Source organism: Electrona antarctica (genome assembly GCF_951216825.1).
Source record: "Electrona antarctica genome assembly, chromosome: 22".
Taxonomy (NCBI): domain Eukaryota; kingdom Metazoa; phylum Chordata; class Actinopteri; order Myctophiformes; family Myctophidae; genus Electrona; species Electrona antarctica.
The window spans coordinates 34,148,837-34,173,191 of NC_136805.1; the positions used below are offsets into that span (position 1 = coordinate 34,148,837).

The following is a 24,355-nucleotide window of genomic DNA, read 5'->3' on the forward strand; positions in this document are numbered from 1 at the left end:
TCATGAGGCATCCAACAAAGTGAGACGATGTCTGAGCCTTTCCAGACACAAGGATCTTTCTGAATTTGGAGAAACAGCCATCAGCCATCAGTGAGCACAGCATGGATTTTCTAAAGAGGGAAAACATGGTCAAGAACTTATGTCAATCAACTACAACTGTTTACTTCTTGCCTGGAGAGGTTCATCATGAGTTACTACTACAAAATAAGATGCCACCTGGTAGAGGAGACATGCTGATCACTAAGCAGTGTTGATTTCGTCGACTAAAACTAAGACAAAGAATGTTCGACGACTACCTTTTTTCCCTGACAAAAACTAAATGGAAACTAAGCTATGATGACAAAAACTAAGACTAAATATACTAACAATTTCGTCAACAAATAAAAACTAGACTAAAATGTTAGGAAGGGACTAGTGGACAAGAGATCCAGTATAAGTCATTCAACACTTGGTTGCATGCTGAAAATAGCCGATCTACAAGATCACAACGCTAAGCATGCAAGTGTAAAAACAGCCATTACGACGGCATCAAGGCCCGCCAAAATACATTTTGTGGTTTTTAAAGCGAAACACAGAGGTACACATTGAGACAGAGAGAGAAAAGTCATTCCACATGCCTTCTTCTGTCAGATACTGGCCAATGTACTGCTCATACAGTAGGGGCTGCCTCATGCACATCTGCTCCTCGCTAAAATACTGACCGTCTGGGACAGGAGGGAGAGACAAAGGCGTGAGTTTGATTACTTTAGTTTTGCCATTTCTGCTTCATTTTCATAGTGATAGTGAGAGAGACAGGAATGGTGGCAGAGAGAGAGAGGGGGGATGTTAAATAAAGCAAAGTGCCTCAGGTCAAACTCTAACCCAGGCCTGCTGCAAGAAGCACTCATTTATGTGGTATGTGGTCTTATCATGTGATCCCCCAGAGTTGATTATTTTTTTTACAGTGTGGCTTGAGGTCAAGACACCTAGAACAGGGTTTGTCTGTCTGTCTGTATAGCATGCACACACGCACGCACGCACACACAGTACCTTTATTGATAAGATAAACATGTTAAATTTCATGTTATTCAGGACATTGCATGTACTGAGGATCTAAAATTGTGGACACGCAAACATCAGGTTCCTCGGGCTTCGCCACTGGACAATCAGAAGAGCTATTTGAAAGAATTGATGACACTTACGCTATGATTCTTTTGATCCTATTATAATAATAAATATGAACATACTCTCAGGAACCCTTACCCCTCTGGAGGGCCATGAGGGCAGCGTAGCGCTGGTTTCGGACCCTGGTCTTGTCTGTGTGTCCAACAGCCCGTCTCTGTATCACTCTGCAGTAGTGATGGGCCCGCGAATCAGAGCGGAGACTGGAGAACGCCTCCAGGTGCTTAGGCTTCAGATACACCTGGATAAATGGACCCGCAGAAATATTGGACACATTTGTGATTTGTGATTTTTGAACAAGACTTATTTATAATAAGATGCTTGTACACCATGACCGCACAGACTTAGTCTGGTGAGACGTAGGAGGACACAAACCACAGCAGTCCTAGAGACATTTTAAGTGCTGCAATCCCCCAAGAACACACAAGGCAGGTATAGCCTCCTGTTGGCTCTGGCATAAGAGAAAGGACAATAGCTGGGAGCCTGGATGAGAGGGGCAGTGATTTGGCCAATCACTGCTGACCCGCCAACTGGAGAGTGTTGTGGTTAAGGGTCGAAACACTTTAAGAAGGTTGGGGACCACCTGACCTCTCTTCCAGTCCAAGGCTTTATCCATTATAGATTGATTGTAATTGCATCTTTGATGTATTTACAAACTGAAATAAGCTAAAATGTGGGTCACGCCCTGTTCCAGAATAAGCTCAGCACTGCATGACTGTTATGTCCTGTCAGGTGCCTATATTTAAGTTTGCTTGAACACAAACACAGATACACTACTACTCCAATCTCTTTTCATCTCACTCAGATACACAGGGGGAAAAAAACAATCTCTTTCCCTCTCTCACACAAACGTTCATCATATTATGTGTTGTTGTGCACATTATATGATTGAGCCCTACCTGATACCTCTCCAGGAACACCTGGATATTGCTTCAGCAGCTCCTCTCTGCGCTCTTCTATCGTCAGCTCAGCATCCCCTATCTGTTGGCTGTTCACCATGCTCCCACTAACAGCCACTATAACATAACACAATTACGTATGTTTCATCAGTTAGATGTATTTTCCTCATCGCTCAAAATAAACGCAATAAAGCCGCCATATTGGTCCCGGTCTTATTATTGTTCCCCCTCCTCGTTCAAGTGACTTGCCAATCGTTCCGCTGAAAACAAATTCTCTTCTATTTCTGTTAATCTCTACAAATAGCTAGCTCTGGTCCATAGCTCTAAATGCAACGCATTCGAGCTATAGCATACAATTTAAGCAACAACAGTAGTAATAATTATTTGTAATAATAATAATAAACATTATCTCCTTGTGTGGCTGTTTAGCATAGATATATATATATCTATGCTGTTTAGTACTCCCCCAGCACCCCCCCCCCCCCCCCCCCCATTAGTCACAAAGAATAATATGGATAATTCCTCGGTTATGTATAAATAGCAATAAAGCTGAATAAATTGTTGTATTTGTGATGCTTTTACTTTTATTTGCAAATAATTTCTCCCGTTTTCAACTACTGATCATGATGCCATTGCCAAGTATAATAGGCCCAAGTACTCGCAGAAATGACCGGTAGGTTATTTTATTTTAATTGTGGGTGTTTTATTTACAGGTAGTTAACTTTATGCTGGCACACAACGTACCTGCAATTAAATGTCTGCTGTGGTTCAAAGCCTGTGTAATAAAAATATAGAAAATAAAAATAAAACAAAAGAGAGAAAAGACCTCCATCTAGTGGTCATTTCTTGTCAGTGACTCAGTGTACTTTCAGGAGGGCACAGGTCTAATCTTATTCAGTACGTCACTGAGTATAACCTACTTCTCTGGTTCAAAAGAAAGATGACAAACAAATGTATTGTTTGTGCATGGTAAAGGAAAAAAGATGACACTTGATATTCAGTGTTCTAATCCAGTGGTTCCCAAACATTTTAACTCAAGAGCCAAAATATATATTTGGTATCGCCCCAGGACCAAAACTTACATAAGTACATTAATTAACCACTTAAGGCCTATTAAATAGTGAATAAAGACAATCTATAAGCTTGTGAGCTTTTTTAATGTCAGAAATTATTTAGAAAAAAGTATTAAAAATGTAATAAACAAAAATGTAGACTTAGATAGCATTTGATAGACTTATAGCATGTTATGTAGACAGCACTAGAATTGCATTGTATGTAGTCATAGAACTTCATAGTACATATCATAGTATAGTAGTTTATATGTATAGTTTAATTATATAGCCATTCCACTGTTACGTTCTTAGCTTATGCATGTTTCATGATAAATACTTTTTATATATGTGATGTATTGCCATGCTTTTTGTTCTTGCTTAATGTAAATCACTCTGGATTGGTGGATTAAGAGCGTCTGCTAAATGCCTAAATTGTAACATTGTCCCTGGCCTGGTGTTTGGGAAACACAGTTCTAATCTACTGTAACCTAGTGTAGTGCAGTGGTTCCCAAAGTGGGGTCCGGGGACCCCTAGGGGTCCTTGAGGGAGTTCCAGGGGGTCCCCAGCTAAATGATAGTTTGGAACCAAATGGACCCTTATTGGACTGTAACTCAGTGTTACAGTCACTGTACAAATGGAACGCAACCCTAACGGGTCCGCTTGGTTCCATTTGTACACCCTCAGAGATACATTTACATTGATTTTACAATATAAATTGGGGGTCCCAGAGATAGAAATGTCATTAAATGGGGGGGTCCATAGACTAATGCATATCAAACTGGGGGTCCTTGAAATTAAACGGGTTGAGAATCACCGCTAGAGCCATAATCTTCTCTTATGGGGGTCCCTGGCATTCTCTTCAAATGGGGGTCCACGGGCTAATTAGTGTCAATTTGGGGGTCCTTGACATGGAAAGGTTTGGGAACCATTGGTGTAGTGGACCCAGCAGGACATAAAAGAGGTGAAGCTCGACTGATGAGTTGACCATTTTATTTGTTGACTCAACGTGAAAACTAGACCAAAAAGGATACAATACATAAATCAAAAGTAAATTAATTAATAAACATCATTGCATTAATAAACCTGTAGCCTGGGCTGCATTCCTTTTCAGGTTTATGATCCGGTCTTGAGCAGATGATTAGATTAGATTAGATGTCTTTATTATCCACAAGGGAAAATTGTTTTGCTCAGATCAATGCATACTGTACATTCAGGACAATACATACAGGACAATACAATAAAACACCCAGCAAAGTACATTTTTTAAAGCTATTTAAAAGAAAGCAAAGTCTCTCTCCACACCATGAAACACTCATAATGTGTGTGTGCGTGCGTGCGTGCACGCATGTCCATTATCAGCACTCAGTCCAGTCATCTGCCTTTGTGTGTGTGTGTGTGTGTGTGCGTGCGTGCGCCGGGGGCACTGGCAAGCAGGTCCAGTTGAGGTGAATCAGGTATTGGGGGTTTGTGTTTGTTAAGGAGCCTAATGGCAGAGGGGATGAAACTGGCACTGCCCTTTGCCTTCTTGAATCTCGATGCAGTGTATCTCCTACCCGAGGGCAGGACCTTGAAGCAGGTGCTGAGGTTATGAGTTCTCGCGATCTTTCCTGCTTTCTTCACTGTCCTCTGGTCGTAGAGATGCTGAAGGGCAGAGCACTGCATCCCACAGAGTTTAGACCCCACGTGGGTTACCCTCCGCAGCTTAGCCTTGTTGGACTCTGAAGAAAAACAACAAAAAAAGTGTTGTAACCTGCGGTTTTCTTCTTCTTTCTAATTATTTGTTCTGCCCGAAAAATTGTGTTTGTTGTCATGATTTGTCACGACAAGAGTTGGCTTTGTCTGCGACGTAAACGTCTTTAAATAAATACTTTCTGAAAAGTCTATGAGGAAAATTAACAGGGATTTCTTTTCCGGGTCTCTCGGCGGGACTGCGACGCTCTATTAATAGCACCCAGTTCTTCTAGGATGGATTAAAAGCAGAGCACAAATTTCATGTAAATGTTTTTCTCTTTGACCTCTGGTTCTCTTTGGGCAAGTTTGCTTCAGCTAACACAAAAACAGATTACATTTTGAGAGTAGATTGTTTTACACTCGTAATTTAGATTAGAGTGATTTAATGAGAGCATGCTTTGTCATGCTACAAGTTTCCTCCACTCACTTTGATGTCTCCATGGTTTCCTTATCCTTGTACTGGACTCCGGTCACACAACCATTCTCCTCCTCCAAGCTGGCCACGATGTCTTCTACTGCTGTGACACTGAGGGGGAGTAAAGTGCTAGTTAGGAATATTATGACCATAACCCACATTGATTTCAGTCCACGAACCAACTCTCCAGCCAACACAAGCCTAGAAGCACGCACACACACAGCAAACTGCATGCGGAGATAAAGGGTGCCACCGTGAAAAGGGTGCAAGCAGTCACGTCAATAAAACAAACCTCTAGGACCGTGGGCTACCCTGAGACCTATAGTGAAGACCTGTCGGCTGCACCACTTGGCTCCCTCTGACTCTGGATGCACAGCATCCACAGGACTCTATTGGGGAGAACAAAACAAAAACATGTTAATAACCACGATAAGAAATAGCTCAATAACAAAGTAAGAGAACAATAAAAGTCAACCTAAACAAAACAAAATAGCAGTGGTAATCATTACTAATCTAGGAGGGGAAACACATTTAGTACAATAACAAGACACTGTCCCGTGTTGATTTTGACAGCAAATTGTGATGTAGTTTAAGTCAGTGTTTTGAATAGGCATATTTTAGTCGTCTGAAAAGTTTTAGTTGAATAAATGCCATAAGATTTTAGTCGACTAAATCTACAGTTGATTTAGTCGGCTACAATATATTTTGGAGGGCCGTGATGGTGCTGAAATGGCTGAAATAACAGATCTACAAGATAAACGCATCACGCTGCAGTTGGGACTGTGAGCTTGTAGATCAGCTATATTCGGGGAACGACACCTGCACACAACCATAGCATAAAATGACATGTCTTTTAGTTCTACTGGATATCTTGTCCACTAGTCCCTCCCTAACATTTTAGTCTAGTTTTGATTTGACCAAACTGTCAGTATACTGTATTTAGCCATAGTTTTAGTCATAGCTTAGCCATAGCTTAGTTTTTCTGTGAAAAAAGGTAGTCAACAAACACTTTGTCAGAGTTTTAGTTGACAAAATTGACCTGACACAGTCAACTAACCAAATGATCGATGATTTCATATCCTGGTGTGACAAGTCACTCTTACAGTTAAATGTTACTAAAACAAAAGATATGATCATCAGCTTTAGAAGGACTCGTCCTAGTCCTGCTCCTACACTCTTTAAGGGCACAGAAATTGAAGTTGTAGAGAGCTACAAATACTTGGGTGTCGTTCTTGACAACAAACTGCTTTGATTCTCATATTGCCTCTACATCAAAAAAAGTCCACCAACGTCTTTTTTTTATCTGAGGAAAATGCGTTATTTTAATGTCTCTAGTGCCCTGTTAGGATTTAGTCTTTTGTAATTACGGTAGTATTTTGAATGTCGTTTGATGTGTGTATTTTTACTATTACCTGGCTGCAAACCAATTTCCCGCAAGGGACAATAAAGCTAACCTTGAACCTTGATCAAAACAAGTTCTTAGTTTGTGTACCTGAAGTTATGTTGTGTTCCGGAACTTAAGTAGCAGCTGATGGACTCTGCCCCCTCCACCTGGCCTTCTGTACACCCTGTGCAGCAGCCCGTCCTCCAGGGGGTACGATCCCATTCCGACAGGAGACCCAGGGTTTCAGAAGGTAGGCCTTGGTTCTCCATTATGCCCAGGCATCCGCTGTTCCTGCCAGAATGGAAGAAGAGCACATATAGAGGAATCAGCAGCTTGTAATACAGCCAGGCCAACATTTGACAATTCCAGAAGGGCGGAATTGGTTGCATGGGTGGCTGTTACGACATTCACGGGTAGTGGGGTTCTGGTATGGGCCTGTGCGAAGTCGCCTATAGGGAAAGAGAAATGGGCAGAGCCTGCCTTAGAAGCACTCGTTCTGGGCGCCATGGTGTTGTCAGAGATAAAGTGTGCCACCGAGAAAAGGGTAAAATAAAACAAACCTCTAGGACCGTGGGCTACCGTGAGATCTATAGTGAAGACCTGTCGGCTGCACCACTTGTCTGGTAATTTTCCAGAGGGTCTTGTTACGCAACAGTTAAAGCAAATGACTAAGGAATACAAGACAGATACAGTACGGTCATCTAGGCACCATATTGTTGGGACAGGTGGGCAGTGGGCACCAGGACAACTAGACACCAAAACCATCTGGGCACTAGAGACATGTGGGCAGTGGGCACCTGAACAATTGAGCACTTAAGGTAGGGACACGTGGGCACCTGAACAACTGGGCACTATGGACATGTGGGCACATGAATTAGGATTCGTCTCCACGAGTGTTTAACTTTACAAAGCATACCCCCAAACACAACACAAGGTCAAAAGTACATGTGTTTATTTGCCAAAATACTATAGTACTGACTGAGGTCAAAAGTACATTAAGTTGTGGTGCCCACCTCTCCAGGTGCTCAGTTATCTCCACCATAATGCACATCGGTGTTGTGTAAATAGTCTACAGAAATAAAAGCCGGGGTACCGAGGCTATTAAATGTCCTTTTAGGGCAAACAATAAAACAAATGGAGAAATTACCAGATCTTCAAGCCCACATCTTGTAGATCTTTTCCTTTAGTCAAGTATGTCAGACAGCTAGCTGTCTCGAGAGACTACAAAAGTGGTACCAAATAATAACAAACGCAGTTATCCCATTTAGTGTTACACACATGGTTAACGTTAGCTAGTAGCTACTAGCTAAGCTAACGATGTTCACCTTATAGTTGATGTAATAACATATCCTAGAGAGGACATGTTGAATGTATGTCCATCATTCAGAATACAGTAACGGCATCACTTTTAAACGGACTGTACCTGATATGAAACGTTGACGTCACGAGTGTTGATGTTTGAAACTTTGAACAAAAAATAAAATAAATGATAATCTCTGGATGGATGCAGCGCGGTGGGCGTGTCCATAGCGCGTATCACGCAGGCACCACGAGTCGACGCGTAATGAACTTGACCTATGGCCAGCGAGTGCGCACCGCCAGCCAATCACAGGCTAGTTACGGGATTTAAAAAATAAAGCGCTTATAAAAGTCCGCTCGCAGCCACGGTTAGTCAGTTGAATGATGGCAATGATGGATACCGGTACACGCATCAGACAGCTCGTCTGCGAAGACGTTAAACTTGCAGAGTTTTTCAACCAGAACACCTTCTTCACGTTACACATGGATGACTTCAAATCGTCGTTGTTTACAACGTTCGGTTTGGAGAATTCTGAGTTGAACACGGAGAGCTTCCAGCAGCAGCCAGAGGAGGACGCCGTTGCAGTGGTTACCTGCAACGGCGTACCTGCCCGCACGGCACCGTTGCTGCAGGAGAACGAACGTTGTCTCGGTCAGCAGCGTCTGACAGACGACGACAAGTATGCCCGGAAGATGCGGTTCATCATGGCTGAGCTGGTACACACAGAGCAGGACTATATCCGAGACCTGCGTACATGCCTGGAGACCTACCTGATGGAGTTGACCGGTGGAGTTGACGAGAAGCCTGCGGGCATCCGCAACAAGGAAACCGTCATCTTCGGTAACATCCAGGACATATACAACTTCCACAGCCATGTTTTCCAAGGGGAGTTGGGCAACTGCCGTCTACCAGCGGATGTGGGACGTTGCTTTGTGGCGTGGGCAGGTCAGTTCGACCGTTTGTACGTGGACTATTGCAAGAACAAGCCTGCCTCGAGTCGACTTGTAGTGGAACACGGTGGAGCCTACTTTACACACATCCAGGCGAAATATGGTCTGAGCTGGGCCAGTTCTCTGGACTCCTGTCTCATCAAACCCATACAGAGGATCACAAAGTACCAGCTCCTGCTTAAAGACTTGTTGTCCTGCTGTGGCGAGGGAGAGGGAGTTGAGATTAAGGACGCTTTGGAGGTGATGAAAGGAGTTCCAAAGAAAGCGAACGATGCCATGAACATCGCCATGTTGTCCAGCCTGCAGCCTCGGGCTTCGTCCAGCATGCAGCCTAGGGCATCGTTCAGCTTGCAGCGGTTCAGGTCTTCAAGTCTGGCACGTTCTGGAAGCAGGGTGTGGACATGGCTGACCACTAGCTATAGCATGCAAACACCCAGCCAGAGACGTCGGGGATGAGGCTTGGTTTGGACATGAGGCTTAATTGGGACATGAGGCTTGGTTGGGACATGAGGCTTGGTTTGGACATGAGGCTTGGTTGGGACACGAGGCTTGGTTGGGACATGTCAGGCTTGGTTGGCAATGAAGGACCGGGAAGTCTGGCGTAGCATTGTGGAATCCATGATATCGACCGCGGTCGAAAAATGATGATGATGATGGTTGGGACAAGTCTAGCTCTGGTCCATAGCCTAATGCACTTTACTGCCGTTGCGTTCAACAGCAGTAAAGTGCATTAGACTATGGACCAGAGCTAGGACAAGTCCTGACTCTGGTCACTCCTAGGGCTACTCCTACGGTAAGTTTAATTTTTTGGTTAAAACAAAAAGTGTTTTATTAAAAGGTTAAATCACTATTCATGTGTTTCAAATGTAGTTCTACACCTGCCATGTTGGGGAATGGGGACCAACACAGGTGTATCATTTTGTCTGATTGTAGAACATGTGTTATCATGCCAATCAGACAAATTTGAAACACCTGTGTTAGGCGTAGGACTACATTTGAAACAAATGAATATTCTGATAGTGACAGTAATCATGGATATATAGACTATAGTGTTTGTTCAGTAACAGGGGTCTCCCTGGCTCTGCAGCTCTAATAAACAGAAATTACATTTCTCGTTTCAGCCAATCAGGAGAGAGTAGCCATTTATCATCTTTAGTGTTCCAATTTTGTCTGCTAAATTCATTGTGTCACTTTAGAATTACACTTGTTTAATCTGTATTCTGACTGCATTTTCTATCCTAATTGGATACAATCAGTATCCTGACCTGAAATGCTAGAGAGACCTCAGACTCTTGTTACTGAACAAACATAGCAATGTGTGTGTGTGTGTGTGTGTGTGTGTGTGTGTGTGTGTGTGTGTGTATATATATATATATATATGTATATATGTGTGTGTGTGTGTGTGTGTGTGTGTGTGTGTGTGTGTGTGTGTGTGTATATATATATATATATATATATATATATATATATATATATATATATATATATATATATATATATATATATATATATATATATATACACAAAATTATATATCATTCTTTTTTTTAATTTTAAACCAGATTTAAAAACCTTTCTAAGGCCTGCCACTAACTCAACATCCGGGGGGGCCACTCCCCGGAGTTCTTTTGTCTTCCACTCCGCAGTTCCGTGGACCATGGAGCCCCCAACTGACCGCCGAGTGTGACCGTGGACCAGGCCTCTTCACGGAGCCTTCACAGAGCCCATCAGCCCATGTTGGCCAGCATGCCGCCTCGGCCATCGTTCAGCTCTCCACCAGCCGGTCTGACACGTTCTGGAAGCATGGTGTGGAAATGGCTGACCAATAGCATGTAAAGACCCAGCCAGAGACATTGTGGATGAGGCTTGGGACTAGCCCCTTTCGGGACCCTCTATTACCATTTCTGTCATTTAGACGGCGGTACCCTAGGGTCCCTTTAAAGGTAATCCACTCTCAAATAGACGCAGCTGTACCACTGTCTGGTGACGGTCACAGACACCTGCCACGTCGCCGGAGTGTTAATGAGATGTTTCAAAGATGTATAGAGTGTAGCAGTAGACTGCGGAAACGTGTGCGAAGCAGTGTTAATCGGCGTTGCCGTTAAGTAGGCTATCTATTTTTGAAGTTTTGGCTTCCCGCACCGCGATTGACTAGCTGCACGTTGCTGTATCCAGAGCCATAGAGTAAGTTACGCAGACTCCGTTCACTTCATGGGGCCAGTCCAATGGTGGCTCCTCTACATAGACTTCTATTGAATGGGGACAACCGGAAGTTTAAGTTTAGTCTATGGGCTCGCACGAGTACATGAACCATGTGACCGGGCTGTTTTCGACCCCCTCAATATCGCAACTCTAGGCTCAGATATTTTAGAAACACAGTTTAAAGAGGAAACATGTGTTCTTATATATTTTTGATGGCTCCGTTTCGAACGTCAATATCTACACTGCTACGCTTTGGCTCCGAGAAGAGGTTCCGTGTCAGGATATCCCTGCATGACTACCTGGGTCGAGCTCGTCCACAAACAGTGGCTATCACTTAATATTTTTAGTCTGGTGTCAAACAACTGCTTAAATTATAGTCTTTAAATAAAAATGTAGTCCAGTCAACCCCCGTTTGCATGCGCAGTACTATATCTGTAAGATTGCATTGGGAAAACATGCTACTGGCTGACAAACAGCCGCTTTGTAAGCGGTTGTTTTACTCCAGACTTTAAATTTTACATGCCGGCCTTAAGTTTATCAACTGTATCTTGCGCTGATACCTTTACTTTTTGAAAATAGTAATGTTTGACGGGCTCGACCCACCCAGCTAGTCCATTTCAGCCTGTGCAGGGATATCCTGACATGGAACGGAACCTCATCTCGGAGCTAAAGCGTAGCAGCGTAGATATTGAGGTTCCAAACGGAGCTAATACTTTGAAATCAACCAAAGCTACTATTGACATCATTCATCCAGCATGTACCTATGGCATGCACACGGTCGGCCAATCAGAAGCAGTAACTAGGTCTATAGCCAGTCGCGGTGCGGTATGTTACTTCAGAAATGAAGTTTCAGAACATGATGAATAGGGATTCATGAGATAATGATTATCTCAGACTTGTCGAGGACTGCAACCCTCTTCAAGATCCATTCTGATTTCTGATAAAAATAAATAAAGGAAGTTAGGAAGAGAGAATTTCAGAGAAACCAAAACCTCAAAAATAGATTAAAAATACTTAACGGCAACGCTGCTTCGTACACGTTTCCGCCGTCTCCTACTGCTACTCTGCATCTAAACATCTCATCAACACTCAAGCGATGCCGCAGGTGTCCGTGACCAGACAGTGGTACAGCTGTGTCTATTTGAGAGTGGATTAACTTTCAAGGGACCCTACCCTACGGTACCTGCCGTCCAAAATACAGAAAAGGTAACTGAGGGTCCCGAAAGGGGCCAGCTTGGGACCAGTACAGACTCCTGAGGCTTTGTGGCCTTGCCCTTTACTGAATGCTGTACAGAACAGACTCTGCAACAAGCCCATACTGTCAACACCTTTGCATTTAATGGCATGTCAACATGGAACAAGATTAAATGGTTAGTTCGCATTAGTTTTTACTTAAATAATACTTGCCATTGATATAGTGGTCTCAAAGGTATTAATTGATTGCCTGAGTCCCATGGTGAGAATTCTGGTCTAGGTGAATATTAATATTAATGAAAACTAGTCATTTGTTTTGTAGCCTGGCTATTATTGACCTATTTCTACCTTTATAGCCCAACTTTGGTTCAACTTGGACCTCTCTGTCACATGGAACATTGTTTTGTTTGTCCAGTATCACTACGACAGCAGCACAACATCACTTCCCTGTGACAGAGGGGTCAAAGTTGAATGAAAGTTGCACTATATGGTAGAAATAGGTCGACAATACAAAACAAATTGCCCCCAATACTTAATATTCACCAGAACCAGACCGAAACTCCCACCACAGGACTCAGGCAATCAATTAATACCTTTGTAACCACTATGTTAATGGGAAGTATTTCCTACAGCTTTAAGTTCAAAAATTTGAACTGACCCTTTATTAAGACAATGCCTATCAACAGGGAGCAGTTGGTAGACCACAGTAGAGACATGCGGAATTGCCAGTGACTGAATTGACAATGACACTGAATTAATTATGACTAGCCTATATATTTTATTTGATATGTTATTACCTGTGATTATTAATAGTTTTATTGTAGTATTGTATATTATTACTGCTGGTGATGGTTATTGTTTTATTGTATATGTTATTATATTACCTGTGGTGAATATAGTATAGAGGAGAGCCATTAACTGTTTGTGGGAACATTATTCAGGATGTGGATTAGACTGATCTCTCAAGAACCTCCTGTTGAGTATAGAGCGTTGCAGTCCCGCCCAAGGCGATCGGTCCGGAAGAAAATTTCCAATACATTTTCCCCATAGACGACCTATGTTTCTATGTCAGTGATTCTCAAACTATATGTATTGCATTTGGCCGCCGACCCCCATCTGAAAATATGTTGTTCCAGGGACTCCCCCCAAAAGCAAAGATTTGAGTTAAAAACATTCACTCTGAAAGAATATCTTCAAAGATTTGCACCATATTTTTCACGATTTTTGAAAAATAGCAGACCTACAAGCTCGTAGCGCGGCACTCAGTGCTGCGCTATGAGCTTGTAGATCTGCTATTTTTCAATAGCTAAAGTATAACACAATGCTTAAAACACCAAAAGGGGTTCCCGCCCTGAATGGATTAAAGATCTGTAAGCCGCGGACAAAGCCAACTCGTATGGTGACAAATCATGACAACAAACACAATTCTTTGGGCCGAATAAATAATTAGAAGAAAAAAAAGGGCAGGTTACAACACTTTTTCTTCTTTGTAATTATATGTTCGGCCCAAAATATTGTGTTTGTTGTCACGATCCGAGTTGGCTTTGTTCGAGGCTTAAAGATCTTTAAATAAATACTTTTTGAAATGTCTATGGGGAAAAATGAATGGGGAATTATTTCCTGGGCCTGTCGTCATGCAAGGGGACGGGACTGCGACGCTCCATAGAGCAGATAAAGACATTGACGGGCATAGGGAGTAGACCAGTGTTGTTTTTGGCAGCAAAATTGGATTTTAGTTTTAGTCAGTCTTTTGAATAGTTTTCATTTAGTTTTAGTCCCTTGGAATGTCTTAGTTTTAGTCGACTAAGTATCATGCGATTTTAGTCTACTAAATCTACAGTTGATTTAGTTGACTAAAATGTATTTTGGCGGTGCCTTGATGCCGTCGTAATGGCTGATTTTACACTTGCTGAAAATAGCCGATCTACAAACTCGCAGCGCAGCGCGTTGTGAGCTTGTGGTTCAGCTATTTTCAGCAAGTGTAAAATGACTCATACTCATACATTAACAGTTTAGTTTGTATTTCTTGTCGAAAATTGCCGATATATTTAGTTTTCATTTCGTTTCTATTTAGTTTTCGTCAGTGAAAAAAGGTAGTCGACGAACATTTTTCGTCATAGTATTAGTCGACGAAAACAAAACTGGAGTGGACACATTTTTATATGTAGACAATGCAAAATTTTCAATGATATAAACGGCAATGACTGAATTGTTATATATTTGATTAATAAATCCTAAATGTTAATCCTGAATTATCATGAATGTTAAATCAACTTGACCTACATTTGCACGTGTATGACCCAGAGGGTCCTGTTACACGTAGCTAAAGCCATCGCATGGGCTATCATTTCTATTTCTTGTACAGTTGTATTGTACTTAAATACACAATTACAAGTGTTTCTGAAAGGATTCACCAATACATTGGTTTATTTCCAACAACATATCTCTGCTGATGGGAAGAAACCACCTAACTCCAAAATGTTCATTTTTCAGGAAATAAAGAAAACGTTATATTTTGAAAACAAAGAAATACTGGCTCATCAAAGTTGGTGTGACTTTATATATTGTCAATTACTTGCATGAGAGGGGTAGAGGTGGTGGAGTTAGCAGACAGTTTGAGGGTCCAATGGAGTTAAGAGGTTTTGTCAAGTGTTTTTACTACTTTCCATTGGTTCAATATTTTCGAAAACGACACACAAAGGGTGTTCAACTGATTCATGCAACCAAAAAAAAACACTCAAAAATGGAGTTAGGTTTCCTCCCGACAGCAACGATACTGTATGGCTAATTTCTGACATCACATACTGTATTAGCATACTGAATAGAATTGTGCATCTTTATTATATTTTATAGGGCTTATTAATGATAGTGTAATGACTTTTACAAAATAGTGAAATATGACCATTTTGACAACAATTTTATAAAAACGAATTTACTAAACATCAAAATATCAATCGACATCAATCAATGAATAGCACAAACTTACAACAGTAAAGACAGTGAGATAATCCAGTTCCTACTTCCTATGAGTGTCAACTCAGAGGAGGAACATCTGAGCTTCATTCACTGGCTTTGTCCAATTCTGGACAAGTGTTAGCTAGGTTGGGGTTACCTCTCAGCTAAAGGTGTTAATTTGTATATAATACTGCCAAACAAAAACATATTGCAGACATGAATGTATTTTACTGACATTTCATAGTATTATAATAATATATTAGCCAAAAATACAAGAGCAATCCTGTCTACGATTAGCCTTGTGACATTACCTCCATGACAAACACATTTTATAGGTTAGAAGCGGTCACAAAAAATTGTTACAATGAAAATGTTACGTACATATTTTATAAAAAGGACATTTGAAAGACATGAGGGCCACCCTACTAAAACAATGGGTGCTTCAGGTATTGCGATTTGATATAAATTACAACTACTTATTCCCTTGCAGCTTAAATCAGTCATAATATGGGCAACGTTATTTATGATCATGTCATAAATGTGATCATACCCTACTACAGGGTAACCATTTCATCAATCAAAAGGACAGGAAGGCATTCAGCTGTGCTTTCAGACTTGTAGATTGGCTATTTTCGAAGATTTTTTAAATAAGGCTTAAGTGGTTAATTAACCAAGGCATCTTCTCTTATGACATTATGTCAAAACTAACTTATTGAAAGAAGACTGGAGTATACAATACAAAATACAGTAGTCAATTAAAAACAGCAGCACTGGCTTTTCAGTGGCTGGGCATAACATGAATGCTGTTGCCAAAGGCTACATTTTCATGTTTTATTTGGTCTGTGTTGTCAGTTTACTGTGAGGCTGAATCTGTACAGACCGACAGGGAGATGACTTAAAAGTAAACTGTTCATGTCCATCTGGATCTCTCAAGGAGCACTTCTCAGTAAACCAGGTACTTGAATTCAGAGTAGATGAGGGGAAGCATGACTGTGCAAGCACGGTACAGGATGGCTCTGCTCTTAAATAAGGCTCTGGGTGTGGTGCTCCAGGACTCTGACTTGAAGTTGAAGTAAATAGCAAACAAGGCCACAGCAAAGAAGTGTCCAATAAGGGTCATTGGTTTGGGCGAAAGCCTGGTGAAGGTAAAGTTAAAAACATTCATTAAACTTTTGATGCAAATAACTGTTAATGAAACTTTAATAACTGCTACAACAATATTACCTACTCTCTGAGAAGTCTGTGAATACCTGCAGCATGGCACTATCGGCATAGAGCTCTGGAATGTTAATTAGCAGGCTCCTCCAGATGCGCACGTCATTGAGGGCCACTCATGCCTCCTGTCAGCGGGGGCCTCGTGTTGTAGGCGTCTCCCAGGAGAAGTACACCTGGAAAACGCAGGTTGCTGTGTTAAGCCATTTATAATTTAGGCATTTAGCAGACGCTCTTAATCCAGAGAGATTTACAGTAAGCAAGAACAAAAAACATGGCAATACATCAAATACATAAACAATAGTCATCATGAATCATATGTAAGCTAAGAACCTAACAGTGGAATATCTATTTAAGCCTGATTTATACTTTGTCATAGACTATGTCCCTCACAGAAATAGCAGCTCTACAAGCTTACAATGTATTGCGAGTCGTTATGTCAAAATACATAGTATAATTTAATACCGTCATAGTCACCAGTAGTTACTTTCTCATCACTTTGTGCAGCACTGTTCAGGTTGAACTTGTTAAAATATTTGTAAAGAATAATTATAATGTTTTTGTCTGCTTATAAAAACAAATCCTGCTGTATTATTGATTAAGTAAATAAATGTCATCTCTGCTCACCAGTGTGTGCCAACTACTGTAACACTACACCCACACAAAGCTGTTTTTAGTGCTTTCAAACATTTCTATTTCAATTTAAATGTGTACAGTGTCTTACAGAATATGACACAGCCTAGATCCCATTAGACTGGATCTATACACATCTTTTCAACAATCTGTACTATTAAAGTTCAATGATGCAGTGATCAATGATCATGCAAAACATATTTTAATGCAGCAAGCCGTGCATACATACTGTATCTATTAATAATATATCTCAAATTGTCATTCAATAGTAATATAGTATGTTCTGCTACCCGGCTTGTTGACCGGCGAGGGTGGGAGGAAGCTACAGTAGCAGGCATAGACCTGAGACGATCATTTTGTAGTGCCACCATGAAATGTTCTTTTATGTGTTCTGATGGTAAAGGTAAAGATGTAGAGAGACAAAGACAGAGGGCGAGAAACCACAGACAGGTTAACCATTCCGTTTTGAACCATTATTCAACAGGGGATAAATATGTTTCAGAGCATGAATTCATTGACACATTAAGATGATGACTGACTGACATTTCCACAGTCCCTCGATCTATTCAAGGTTACAGGAGCACAGCTCTTTGATGTTGCGGCTGAGAAATGTAAGAAGAATTGGATCCTACTACCGTATGAACACCAGTATACACAAAAGCATAGCATCACCATGATTTTTGAGCAGTGGAACACCCTCTCCTATGCGCAGCTTTGTGTGCGTGTGTGTGTGTCTGTTTGTAGCATGGAAAGTCTGTTTGTAGTGCGAACTATTGACCCCTGCAGCATGCTGATTGGGGTCACAGGAGGTCAAGTGCTTTGACTCCAAGGCAACACACGTCACCCTCCCCCCCTCTCACTCACTCACTCACACACTCACACACTCACACACTCACACACTCACACACTCACACACTCACACACTCACACACACACACACTTTGCGTTAAAATAACACTGCAGATTTTAGTAAGAACACAGACAACAAACAGGCACCGATGGAATAAAATAATTTGTGCGTTTGAATCGGAGCATCAAGGTAGTAGCTCACACAACTCCAACTCGTCTCAAACTCTCCGAGCATTTCTCGGGTCGGGTAAGTAATTTTACAGAAATAATCTCTAAAAGAGATTATTTTGAATCTGATTTTGAATCTGACTCATGATCTGTGCTGAATGTCATATCCCCTCTACGACTCTTCTACACAGTAAAATCATCAACAAATTGACTCCATTACTATTTCGCACAGAGGGGGGTGGCATTTCCCCCCTGATGTCCACTAATACTCTGGTGTCAGAGGAAGATATTTGGTAGATAAGAACAGGGCTGGGGTTGGCCAAGACCAATTCAGCATGGTGGGCTTTGAACTGGGGAGCATCCTGGGGGCAAAATAACAGAAGATGTGGTGTGCATGTGTCTAGGCGATGTTCATCAACAAATTACAATACTTTGAACAAAACACAGGTTTACCCTCATAAGGCATCCAACAAAGTGAGACGATGTCTGAGCCTTTCCAGACAAGGCTCTTTCTGATTTTGGAGAAACAGCCATCAGCCATCAGTGAGCGCAGCAATGGATTTTCTAAAGAAGGAAAACATGGCCAAGAACTTATGTCAATCAACTACAACTGTTTACTTCTTGCCTGGAGAGGTCCATCATGAGTTACTACTACAAAATAAGATGCCACCTGGTAGGTGGCATGGTGGAGACATGCTGATCCCTAAGCAGTGTTGATTTCGTCGACTAAAACTAAGACAAAGAATGTTCGTCGACTACCTTTTTCCCCTGACAAAAACTAAATGGAAACTAAATGAAAACTAAGCTATGATGACAAAAACTAAGACTAAATATACTAATTTAGTATAGTATAATTTCGTCAACAAATAAAAACTAGACTAAAATGTTAGGAAGGGACTAGTGGACAAGAGATCCAGTATAAGTCATCCAACACTTGGTTGCATGCTGAAAATAGCCGATCTACAAGCTCACAACGCTAAGCATGCAAGTGTAAAAACAGCCATTACGACGGCATCAAGGCCCGCCAAAATACATTTTGTGGTTTTTAAAGCGAAACACAGAGGTACACATTGAGACAGAGAGAGAAAAGTCATTCCACATGCCTTCTTCTGTCAGATACTGGCCAATGTACTGCTCATACAGTAGGGGCTGCCTCATGCACATCTGCTCCTCGCTAAAATACTGACCGTCTGGGACAGGAGGAGGGAGAGACAAAGGCGTGAGTTTGATTACTTTCGTTTTGCCATTTCTGCTTCATTTTTATAGTGATAGTGAGAGAGACAGGAATGGTGGCAGAGAGAGAGAGGGGGGATGTTAAATAAAGCAAAGTGCCTCAGGTCAAACTCTAACCCAGGCCTGCTGCAAGAAGCACTCATTTATGTGGTATGTGGTCTTATCAGGTGATCCCCCAGAGTTGATTATTTTTTTACAGTGTGACTTGAGGTCAAGACACCTAGAACAGGGTTTGTCTGTCTGTCTGTATAGCATGCACGCACGCACACACAGTACCTTTATTGATAAGATAAACATGTTAAATTTCATGTTATTCAGGACATTGCATGTACTGAGGATCTAAAATTGTGGACACGCAAACATCAGGTTCCTCGGGCTTCGCCACTGGACAATCAGAAGAGCTATTTGAATGAATTGAAGACACTTATGCTATGATTCTTTTGATCGTATTATAATAATAAATATGAACATACTCTCAGGAACCCTTACCCCTCTGGAGGGCCCTGAGGGCAGCGTAGCGCTGGTTTCGGACCCTGGTCTTGTCTGTGTGTCCAACAGCCTGTCTCTGTATCACTCTGCGGTAGTGCTGGGCCCGCGAATCAGAGCGGAGACTGGAGAACGCCTCCAGGTGCTTAGGCTTCAGATACGCCTGGAAAAATGGAACCGCAGAAATATTGGACACATTTGTGATTTGTGATTTTTTAACAAGACTGCTTATTTATAATAAGATGCTTGTACACCATGACCGCACAGACTTAGGGCAGTATTATGCGTGTCTTAAGTACCAGGTCTTATGACTAAACTTAAGACCTGGAGGCGTGATCAATGCTGTTTGGCCACTCAGAATAGCCAAATGGCATTGATCACGCCTCCAGGTCTTAAGTTAAGTAATAAGACCTGGTACTTAAGACACGCATAATACTGCCCTTAGTCTGGTGAGATGTAGGAGGACACAAACCACAGAAGTCCTAGAGACATTTTAAGTGCTGCAATCCCCCAAGAACACACAAGGCAGGTATAGCCTCCTGTTGGCTCTGGCATATAGAGAAAGGACAATAGCTGGAAGCCTGGATGAGAGGGGCAGTGATTTGGCCAATCACTGCTGACCCGCCAACTGGAGAGTGTTGTGGTTAAGGGTCGAAACACTTTAAGAAGGTTGGGGACCACCTGATGACCTCTCTTCCAGGCCAAGGCTTTATCCATTATAGATTGATTGTAATTGCATCTTTGATGTATTTACAAACTGAAATAAGCTAAAATGTGGGTCACGCCCTGTTCCAGAATAAGCTCAGCACTGCATGACTGTTATTTCTTCAGTTTTATGTCCTGTCAGGTGCCTATATTTAAGTTTGCTTGAACACAAACACAGATACACTACTACTCCAATCTCTTTTCATCTCACTCAGATACACAGGGAAAAAAACTATCTCTTTCCCTCTCTCACACAAACGTTCATATTATGTGTTGTTGTGCACATTATATGATTGAGCCCTACCTGATACCTCTCCAGGAACACCTGGATATTGCTTCAGCAGCTCCTCTCTGCGCTCTTCTATCGTCAGCTCAGCATCCCCTATCTGTTGGCTTTTCACCATGCTCCCACTAACAGCCACTACCTCCAACATAACACAATTACGTATGTTTCATCAGTTAGATGTTTTTTCCTCATCGCTCAAAATAAACGCAATAAAGCCGCCATATTGGTCCCGGTCTTATTATTGTTCCCCCTCCTCGTTCAAGTGACTTGCCAATGGTTCCGCTGAAAACAATTTCTCTTCTATTTCTGTTAATCTCTACAAATAGCTAGCTCTGGTCCATAGCTCTAAATGCAACGCATTCGAGCTATGGACCAGAGCTAGAGCATACAATTTAAGCAACAACAGTAGTAATAATTATTTGTAATAATAATAATAAACATTCTCTCCTTGTGTGGCTGTTTGGTACTCCCCCAGGGGGGGGGCTCCCCCAGCACCCCCCCCCTCTAGTCACAAAGAATAATATGGATAATTCCTCGGTTATGTATAAATAGCAATAAAGCTGAATAAATTGTTGTATTTGTGATGCTTTTACTTTTATTTGCAAATAATTTCTCCCGTTTTCAACTACTGATCATGATGCCATTGCCAAGTATAATAGGCCCAGGTACTCGCAATAGAAATTACCGGTAGGTTATTTTATTTTAATCGTGGGTGTTTTATTTACAGGTTGTTAACTTTATGCTGGCACACAACGTACCTGCAATTAAATGTCTGCTGTGGTTCAAAGCCTGTGTAATAAAAATATAGAAAATAAAAATAAAACAAAAGAGAGAAAAGACCTCCATCTAGTGGTCATTTCTTGTCAGTGTACTTTCAGGAGGGCACAGGTCTAATCTTATTCAGTATGTCACTGAGTATAACCTACTTCTCTGGTTCAAAAGAAAGATGACAAACAAATGTATTGTTTGTGCATGGTAAAGGAAAAAAGATGACACTTGATATTCAGTGTTCTAATCCAGTGGTTCCCAAACATTTTAACTCAAGAGCCAAAATATATATTTGGTATCGCCCCAGGACCAAAACTTACAAAAGTACATTAATTAACCACTTAAGGCCTATTAAATAGTGAATAAAGACAATCTATAAGCTTGTGAGCTTTTTAATGTCAGAAATTATTTTGAAAAAAGTATTAAAAATGTAATAAACAAAAATGTAGACTTAGATAGCATTTGATACAGACTTATAGCATGTTATGTAGACAGCACTAGAATTGTATTGTATGTCATAGAACTTCATAGTTGATTTGTTGTTGTAAAGCACTTTGTAATGAAAATTTGAAAAGGTGCTATATAAATAAAGTTTTATTATTATTATTATTATTATTATTATTATTATTATAGTACATATCATAGTATAGTAGTTTATATGTATAGTTTCATTATATAGCTATTCCACTGTTACGTTCTTAGCTTATGCATGTTTCATGATAAATACTTTTTATATATGTGATGTATTGCCATGCTTTTTGTTCTTGCTTAACCCATTGACGCCTGGTGCAACGTATACGGTGTTCTACCCTTGATGATCTGTGTCTCATCAGCTATTGCTATACATGTAGCAACATAACTATTTTAAAAAAAATCATCAGAATTTGAAGGTTTTCAGAAAACTTAGGTCAGGCTCTAGAAGGCGTTCCCAGATTCGGTCTCAGGCATCAATGGGTTAATGTAAATCGCTCTGGATTGGTGGATTAAGAGCGTCTGCTAAATGCCTAAATTGTAAAAATAATGGAATATTTACTCACAAGTCACGACCCACAAAAATGTCTGCGTGACCCAAACATTGTCCCTGGCCTGGTGTTTGGGAAACACAGTTCTAATCTACTGTAACCTAGTGTAGTGCAGTGGTTCCCAAAGTGGGGTCCGGGGACCCCTAGGGGTCCTTGAGGGAGTTCCAGGGGGTCCCCAGCTAAATGATAGTTTGGACCCAAATGGACCATTATTGGACTGTAACTCAGTGTTACAGTCACTGTACAAATGGAACGCAATGGACCCTAACGGGTCCGCTTGGTTCCATTTGTACACCCTCAGAGATACATTTACATTGATTTTACAATATAAATTGGTGGTCCCAGAGATAGATATGTCATTAAATGGGGGGTCCATAGACTAATGCATATCAAACTGGGGGTCCTTGAAATTAAACGGGTTGAGAATCACCGCTAGAGCCATAATCTTCTCTTATGGGGGTCCCTGGTATTCTCTCTTCAAATGGGGGTCCACAGGCTAATTAGTGTCAATTTGGGGTCCTTGACATGGAAAGGTTTGGGAACCATTGGTGTAGTGGACCCAGCAGGACATAAAAGAGGTGAAGCTCGACTGATGAGTTGACCATTGTATTTGTTGACTCAACGTGAAAACTAGACCAAAAAGGATACAATACATAAATCAAAAGTAAATGAATTAATAAACATCATTGCATTAATAAACCTGTAGCCTGGGCTGCATTCCTTTTCAGGTTTATGATCCGGTCTTGAGCAGATGATTAGATTAGATTAGATTAGATGTCTTTATTATCCACAAGGGAAAATTGTTTTGCTCAGGTCAATGCATACATTCAGGACAATACATACAGGACAATACAATAAAACACCCAGCAAAGTTTTTAAAGCTATTTAAAAGAAAGCAAAGTCTCTCTACACACCATGAAACACTCATGATGTGTGTGTGCGTGCGTGCACGCATGTCCATTATCAGCACTCAGTCCAGTCATCTGCCTTTGTGTGTGTGTGTGCGTGCGTGCGCCGGGGGCACTGGCAAGCAGGTCCAGTTGAGGTGAATCAGGTATTGGGGGTTTGTGTTTGTTAAGGAGCCTAATGGCAGAGGGGATGAAACTGGCACTGCCCTTTGCCTTCTTGAATCTCGATGCAGTGTATCTCCTACCCGAGGGCAGGACCTTGAAGCAGGTGCTGAGGTTATGAGTTGGGTCTCTCGCGATCTTTCCTGCTTTCTTCACTGTCCTCTGGTCGTAGAGATGCTGAAGGGCAGAGCACTGCATCCCACAGAGTTTAGACCCCACGTGGGTTACCCTCCGCAGCTTAGCCTTGTTGGACTCTGAGAGCCCTCCATACCAAGCCAGGAAAACCAAACAAATAATTACAAAGAAGAAAAACAACAAAAAAAGTGTTGTAACCTGCGGTTTTCTTCTTCTTTCTAATTATTTGTTCTGCCCGAAAAATTGTGTTTGTTGTCATGATTTGTCACGACGAGAGTTGGCTTTGTCCGCGGCGTAAACGTCTTTAAATAAATACTTTCTGAAAAGTCTATGAGGAAAATGAACAGGGATTTATTTTCCGGGTCTCTCGAGGGGGCGGGACTGCGACGCTCTATTAATAGCACCCAGTTATTCTAGGATGGATTAAAAGCAGATTACATTTTGAGAGTAGATTGTTTTACACTCGTAATTTAGATTAGAGTGATTTAATGAGAGCATGCTTTGTCATGCTACAAGTTTCCTCCACTCACTTTGATGTCTCCATG

At 41.4% G+C, this 24,355-nt stretch overlaps 2 protein-coding genes and 1 long non-coding RNA gene across 3 annotated transcripts in view; all 3 read right to left on the bottom strand.

Annotated features, from left to right (window-relative positions):
- LOC306914692 (squalene monooxygenase-like) overlaps positions 1-2,293 on the bottom strand; it is a 53,359-nt gene extending 51,066 nt beyond the window's left edge. Inside the window, exons 1-2 of the mRNA XM_079491859.1 lie at positions 2,061-2,293; positions 1,243-1,402 (exon numbers count right to left, since the gene is read on the bottom strand). The gene's annotated coding sequence lies outside the window, so the exon portion shown is untranslated. The remainder of the gene's footprint in view (positions 1-1,242; positions 1,403-2,060) is intronic.
- Positions 2,294-5,595: 3,302 nt separating this feature from the next.
- Positions 5,596-8,175, bottom strand: LOC306915322. The gene is made up of 3 exons (XR_013788793.1): positions 8,066-8,175; positions 6,751-6,933; positions 5,596-5,647 (listed from the first exon to the last, which is right to left on the bottom strand). It is a non-coding gene; the product is annotated as an uncharacterized lncRNA (long non-coding RNA).
- An 8,385-nt stretch (positions 8,176-16,560) lies between these two features.
- On the bottom strand, positions 16,561-21,028 carry LOC306915111 (coiled-coil domain-containing protein 97-like; the record flags this gene model as incomplete). Its single annotated transcript, XM_079492359.1, is given in 5 exon segments — positions 16,561-16,631; positions 19,209-19,295; positions 19,828-19,987; positions 20,834-20,855; positions 20,857-21,028. Coding segments are annotated over 5 exon segments (447 nt in total). The 5' UTR covers positions 20,964-21,028.
- Between the last annotated feature and the right edge of the window lie 3,327 nt (positions 21,029-24,355).